Source organism: Macadamia integrifolia, chromosome 11, assembly GCF_013358625.1.
Source record: "Macadamia integrifolia cultivar HAES 741 chromosome 11, SCU_Mint_v3, whole genome shotgun sequence".
Classification (NCBI taxonomy): Eukaryota; Viridiplantae; Streptophyta; class Magnoliopsida; order Proteales; family Proteaceae; genus Macadamia; species Macadamia integrifolia.
This window is the reverse complement of record NC_056567.1, coordinates 18,052,236-18,059,024: the sequence shown is the minus strand read 5'-3', so window position 1 is coordinate 18,059,024 and position 6,789 is coordinate 18,052,236. Positions and strand designations below refer to the sequence as shown.

At 39.0% G+C, this 6,789-nt stretch overlaps 1 protein-coding gene across 1 annotated transcript; it reads left to right on the top strand.

Moving 5' to 3' along the window:
* Nucleotides 1–1,596: 1,596 nt before the first annotated feature.
* On the top strand, nt 1,597–6,412 carry LOC122092708 (malate dehydrogenase, mitochondrial). The gene is made up of 7 exons (XM_042662948.1): nt 1,597–2,037; nt 2,126–2,299; nt 2,398–2,566; nt 2,667–2,728; nt 2,919–3,043; nt 3,799–3,916; nt 6,128–6,412. The coding sequence occupies exons 1-7, from the start codon at nt 1,765–1,767 to the stop codon at nt 6,266–6,268; spliced, it is 1,062 nt and encodes a 353-aa protein (XP_042518882.1). The 5' UTR covers nt 1,597–1,764; the 3' UTR covers nt 6,269–6,412.
* Nucleotides 6,413–6,789: the final 377 nt, after the last annotated feature.

Here is a 6,789-nt window from a genome sequence, read left to right as displayed (position 1 = left end):
TGGGAACTGAGTAAGATTATCCAGATGAGTGGGTTCCCTTCTATCTTATTTCTTTTGGTGTGTTTATTTCTGTTATTCATGCATCAATGGTTGTGTTTTTGCATATGTAAATATTTTCTGTATTTGCATTTTCTTCTATGTATGTTGTATGATGAAAAGGATAGTGATGGAAGTATGGAATGTAAGGTAAGTGTGATGGGTAATGAACAGGTGCCCATATATGCATGTGTGGTATGGATGAATTCACTGTGCATCATCTAGTATGCTGGTTAGGTATCATAACCTCAAGTGCCTCAAGTGTTACACCCCTTGTCCGTAGGGGGTTAGGTACGGACTAATCCCAACAGATGTGGCTGCTTGATTAGCAATGCACTTGGTGAGGTGATCTGTGATATTAGTTGTGGATTTGGACAAGATACGACTTATTGTATGCTTGGTGATTATTTTATGGGGTTACCATTTAGTGGTTAGCCAGAGGACAGAGGCTCCGACTGGGATTGGCTGGCTCCTACCTGCAACTAGCTTGTATTCTTGAGGGCCCAACTTACAGGGTAGGGAATGTCACCTCTATTGCATAACACTATACCCATAGGTAATGAAACTTAGTGATGGACTAGGCAATGTGAGTAGTTAAATAAATAGACATCATGAGCATCATTCTTATGTGTGGAACGTGCATTACATATGGATGTGTATACTTGTTCTCCCCCACCCCTCACTGAGTATTATTAGTGCTCACCCCCTTTATTTTCCTTTGATACATAAAATGAGGAGAGCAATCACCTATAGACTTCTGGTATTGAAGATGATATTATGGTTGTGGATCAGTTGGCATGTACTTCGGATATTGATGATTTCAGTCATGGACCTGATTGGGAGTGCGATGATTGTGTATATGGTGAATAGTCTAGTTGAGATATGATATTGTGATTCTTTTTGTGTATATATGAAGTTGGAAAGAAGAGACTCATTTTTGATGGATGGATAGGTGGAAGAATTTCTTTTTGTATACATATATTTTGGTTATTTGGATTAATGTAATATATGGACCATTGTAAGTAAATTCTGAATTTTGGTACATATGTTATCTATTGCACTTAGATGCACAAGGTGAATATTATTTTTATTTGATTTTTATCCACTGTGAAATTATTTTGATTCCGATTATGTATAACATGAGGGATATGGTGTTATGAACTCTCTTAGAGTAGGATCCTAGGGTAAGTAAGTTGATTGAGTATGATAAGATATCCAGTGCCGGCAAGCCTATGCCATATGAAGGGCAAGGTGTGGTGTGGGGCATGTGGTGTGTGGAGGATGTCACACAACCATTTAGTAAATGGTTCGTTTTTATTGCAGTCGAATAAATGTGAATCGAAACCGAAACGATAAACATGTAAATGATCTCAATTACATAAATACCTTTTACCGTGTAAATGATATGAAATGGGACATATAAATACCTTTTACCGTGTTAATGATATGAAATGGGACATATGTTGATCTGCGACACGTGGTATTGGTGAACCTACTTGCAGGAACCACACGTTTGTTCACAACGGAACGCCTCGAAAACCACGTCACTCAACCTTGTTTTCTTCGCACATTATAACGTCTCATCTACTTTTCTCTGCTGCTCTCGATTTCTACTCTCCATTTCTACTTTTCTTCTCGTTTCAATCTTTCTTTTTAGCGTTTTACTTCGGTTCTTCTGTTCTATAGCTTCTAGGCTTCGCAGTAGCAGTGAAGTGAACAGAAGAAAAAATGAGGACTTCAATGTTGAGATCTGTTGAATCAGTTCTTAGAGGAGGGGTTTCTTCTTCTTCTTCCTCCTCTTCTCATCTCCTTCGCCGATCTTATTCATCCGAATCACATCCCGAGCGTAAAGTCGCCGTCTTGGGAGCTGCGGGTGGGATAGGTCAGCCCCTCTCTCTTCTCATGAAGCTCAATCCTCTCGTCTCTAAGCTCGCTCTCTACGATATTGCCGGAACCCCTGGTGTCGCCGCCGATGTCAGCCACATCAACACTAGATCTGAGGTTCTTAACTCAATCCTCTCGTCTCTAAGCGTCTCGTTTCCGTAAATTTCGTTCTATTATTGATTCATATGTTTCTGGGTTTGTTTAGGTCGCTGGGTACATGGGCGAAGAGCAACTAGAGCAGGCTCTGACGGGATCTGATGTGGTCATCGTTCCTGCTGGTGTGCCGAGGAAACCCGGAATGACCCGTGATGATCTTTTCAACATCAATGCCGGCATCGTAAAATCTCTCTGTACTGCCATCGCTAAGTACTGCCCTAATGTAAGTCTTGTTTTCATTTTCTTTCAGCAGTCCCTCTTTTTCTTCTGTCCTTGTGATTAAAAACAGAGTTTGCTTACTTGAAAATTTGATGGAACCAGGCACTGGTTAATATGATCAGCAATCCTGTGAATTCCACGGTTCCTATTGCTGCTGAGGTTTTTAAGAAGGCAGGAACATACGACGAAAAGAAGCTATTTGGTGTGACTATGCTTGATGTTGTGCGGGCTAAGACCTTCTACGCTGGCAAGGCCAAGGTTAATGTTTCTGGTATGATCCTCATCCTACTCGGAAAGACATGATCTTTTTTCTCTTCTGTAATTCGAAATCCCTGTACTTGAAATTCATGCTCTTTGTTTCCCCGTTGCAGAGGTCAATGTCCCTGTTGTTGGTGGTCACGCGGGCGTTACCATTCTCCCCCTCTTCTCCCAGGTAGGCTTGGTATCCCTGTAAATTGTATTTTATTTTTATATTTTTTTTTGTTATTATTTTTTTAAATAATAATAACCTGTGGATTTTCTTTTTAAGATTATTGGGTTTTTGCTATGATTGGGGATAAAGACTAAGGACCATCAACAGACTTTAAAACCTTTACTTTATATGTTTTTCTTATGAAAAAAAGGCAACGCCCAAAGCCAATAATCTGTCGGATGAAGACATTGTGGCTCTTACAAAGCGAACACAAGATGGAGGCACGGAGGTTGTGGAAGCGAAAGCTGGAAAGGGCTCTGCGACATTATCAATGGCGTAAGTTTAGACACAAATCCCTCACATAGAGCTACTAGTTCTTGAGTTTTCTGCTCTCTACTATTGAATGATGTAATTGATTAGCCAATGTGCTTTATGTTGATTGGAAGGTTGGGTAGCAGCATGTTTTATTGATTATATGTGCTTATCGTGGTAAGGTAATATCATGTCATTCTTCTTATTGATCAGTCGAGATTGTAAATAGAAATTTGAAACTTGATTTCCTACCCTGGCTAGATTACTGTGGAGTTATCTTTTACCGGCATAATTATTTTAGTTGCTTTTAGTTTCCAGTCAATGGTCATAAACATAATTGAGGTCTTAGTTGCAAAGTTCGATCTAAGAGTTTCATTTTGGTGGATGCCGTAGGATTTTTCGGATGTTTCTTTAGGAGTTTGCATGAGTATGAATCGTTGTGCTGATTGCTTATGCTTTCCTCCAGTTGCTACCTAGCTTTCTTTATTCATGACAGTTTAAAATGTATTCAAATCAGAAAATAATCTATACAATAAGTGCAAGCAATACCCTTTGGAAAATACTTGTTTGATAAAGCCGTAATCGCTTCTATTTAACTCTTATATGTGCAATTTGCTGTACAATGCAGAATTTTTTGGGATAGGAATTTCATTGTATCCCCCACCCCCAAAAAACATTTTTGTGTATCTCACCAAGTTTCCCTTGGCAGTCATCGTATTCTGGATTATATAAGTTATCAGTAATTACACTTGAGTACTAAGCTGGCAAATCTTTTGCAGCTATGCTGGGGCCGTTTTTGCCGATGCTTGCTTGAAGGGACTTAATGGGGTTCCGGACATTGTGGAATGTTCTTTTGTGCAATCAAGCATCACCGAACTACCATTCTTTGCCTCTAAGGTGAATGATCTGAAACGTTGTTGATTCAAATCTGGCTATTTCATTTGTTTATTGTTAAATCTCTCTTCTTTTTCCTGTGGGTTTCTCTTATATTAATATTTTGAATTGAATCACTTAATTATGGAGGTTACCAATGTGGTAATAATGGATGCGTAACTTGGGTCACGAAAACCCTATTGAGTTTGCTTATGGGCCCACCTGATTATAACATGGCTCAACAATTGAATGGAATGACACAATGTAAATAACCGGAATTTGAAATGGGGAACTTGCCAAATGAATAAGAAGGGACACAAGTGGGAAAAAGATTTATTGTTCAGGGATTTATTTGGAACTAAAGGTAATTAGAGGACAAAGGAGAATATGATAAGAAGAAAGGGGCCATCAGGGAACTTAAAGGGGCAATTAGGGAACTCAACATTAAATTACAATATTGTGAAACAAGGAAGGGGGGTTGTTGTCTACCTCTAGCCAAAGCAAGAGGTGGAAAACAGAACTGTTCTCGAAGAAGAAAATTCCTTCAATCTCCATGGGCTGGGCCTGAGATTTTAGGCAAAGAGATGCGACTCAAATCTCTGTTGAATTCATTCCATCACAGTTTTCATTATCAACTTAGAAATGAGTATTTAATCCCTGAAAAGGGTCATAATGTACGCTCTAATGAAACTCTAGCCTAATTGAGATTTTAAGATAAATCTAACAATTACAACAACTCTGCCTTTTCCCAACAAAATGGGGTCCGCAACATGGATCCAATTATAAATCTAAATAAGTAAAGAAATAAACTGCTAATATTCTATTAGAGGACCTGGTTCATGGTCTGGGTTCCCAAACGGGTTTGGTTCTATCCATGGAAGTGCTCCTACATCTGCGTTATATTTGCAGTCTACAATTAGTGTTTTTCTTTATTTATTTATTTATTTTTTAAATTTATTTATATCCGTAATTGCATGCATTGCTCAATCATAGAGTTTAATTTTAAGCATGTTATAGTCTCAAGATTGGTTGGTGGTTGATAGACATGGATGAAAATGTTTTAGTGGTGCCCAATGGTCTCAAGAGTCGAGACTGTCTGCTGTAATCTGGTTAGGTTCAGGCATGTCTTTTACTGGTATTGTGTATGCTGTTGCCTCTTGTGTTGGAATCACTGTTCAATGAGAGTTCCTGACAGGGGGTAGTAAAAGAGTTTCATTGTCCTTTATCACTGTGATAAGAAGAAAGCAGTGGCTCCCATAGCAATTTTTGTGGAGGAATGAGGCTTTAGACTATGTATTGTTAATCCCTACAGAGATAATACTATATGGTCTCATTAGGAGAGCTTCCCAACAATAATTGATTGTGGAGCAGAGAGGCCTGGGGGAAGTATTCCTAGTAACATTGGGTTTCTGTTTTTCTCTTTGGTCGATTATTGCTTGATTCCATCTTGTTGATCACTTTCTGTGGGATTACTCTTTTCCTCTTTGTGAACTGTGGAACCAGAAAGTGGGTCTGGCTTAAAGAACATGTCTTCAGGAACCTCGCCATGGGTCCTCTAGAGGAACAATAAATTAAGGGTCTGCAGGATTGATTTAGGGATTGGGATCAGAATGGCTGTAGCAGCCTGGTTGACTTGGTATATTGGCTGGGACCTGTTTAGAGTTGACTTGCTGATCCCCCTTAGAACTTAGTTGAAGGAAGTATGCCTGGAATTGCTGCTCAAGTTTGAACCAATCTGGCTGAGTAATGGTCAAGTTGAATTGGGATTGTATCAGGATCAGCCTCTGCTGATCCAATCCCTATTTCAAGTTGCAAGTCCTTGGTCAGCACCCAGCAGGGTTGGCTCTGCTTAGCTAAGATCAAACTTTTCTGACAACTGATACTACATTGGTTCTTTCACACATCTCAAAAATAAATGGAGTGGGTTCGGCTTTGTAGGTCCAAACCCTACCAACCTTTTGAATAGTAAATCCTGTTATATATGCAGAACGTGTTGAACTGTAGAGACTGCTTCAATATAACTGATTAAGGTGATTTGGAATTAATTTTCACTTCAGGAAACAATGAATAATTTTGGCTCCATTTGTAGCTTGAATCTTGGTCCAAAAGTTGTTGTGTGTTGATTTAGTAATGTTGAATGAATGCTATTGGAAACTGATTATATGTACACTGTTTCATGCCAATCATTGGGTATTCTCCTGAACTGGGTGCTGCAACATTGACACATTGGTGCAGGTTAAGCTTGGAAAGAATGGTGTGGAGGAAATCCTGGGTTTGGGTCCCCTCTCAGACTATGAGAAACAGGGTCTGGAAAATCTCAAGTCCGAACTGAAGTCCTCTATTGAGAAGGGAATCAAGTTCGCGAAGGAGAACTGATTGTTTTAGTTATCCGCTCGAGAAGGGGGTTGTGCAACCCTGTATTTAGAAACTTCACAATTTTGCATTTGCACTAGAGTTCCACATATTTTGTTCAAAATTTTACTACCAGTCGGAATGTTAAACAAGCAGTTTGATGAGGAATAGGTTTTTTTTTTTTTTTTTTTTTTTTTTTTTTTTTTTTTTTTTTTTTTAAAGCTAAAAACCCAGTTAATAAAAGCAAAGCTTGGTGGCAATGTTTTTGCATTTTTCATCTGCCATCCATTTTCCCATGTAGTTACATTGTTAGTTCTCTAGTCCAAGCCATTTTCTTACCAAGTATTGGGACCCCATGGGCCTTTGCATCTAGGTCAGGAACGTATCAATCACCTAATTTTCCCCAAAAAATAAGGGAAAAAACAACTGAATATGAAGACCCTTTGATATGTGAATCCAGTTAGGTACTGGAGGATTTCCTCTTATTTTTAGCTATAGACGGTGCTCTCCATTCGCAGTTAAGCAGTAGATGGATCAAATGGAAC

Bases quoted from the DNA above. Each gene is read 5' to 3' on its own strand.
- LOC122092708 (XM_042662948.1), top strand. From the start codon at position 1,765: ATGAGGACTTCAATGTTGAGATCTGTTGAATCAGTTCTTAGAGGAGGG. The intron at 2,038-2,125 runs GTTCTTAACTCA...GGGTTTGTTTAG, and splicing joins ACATCAACACTAGATCTGAG to GTCGCTGGGTACATGGGCGA. The intron at 3,044-3,798 runs GTAAGTTTAGAC...AATCTTTTGCAG, and splicing joins TCTGCGACATTATCAATGGC to CTATGCTGGGGCCGTTTTTG.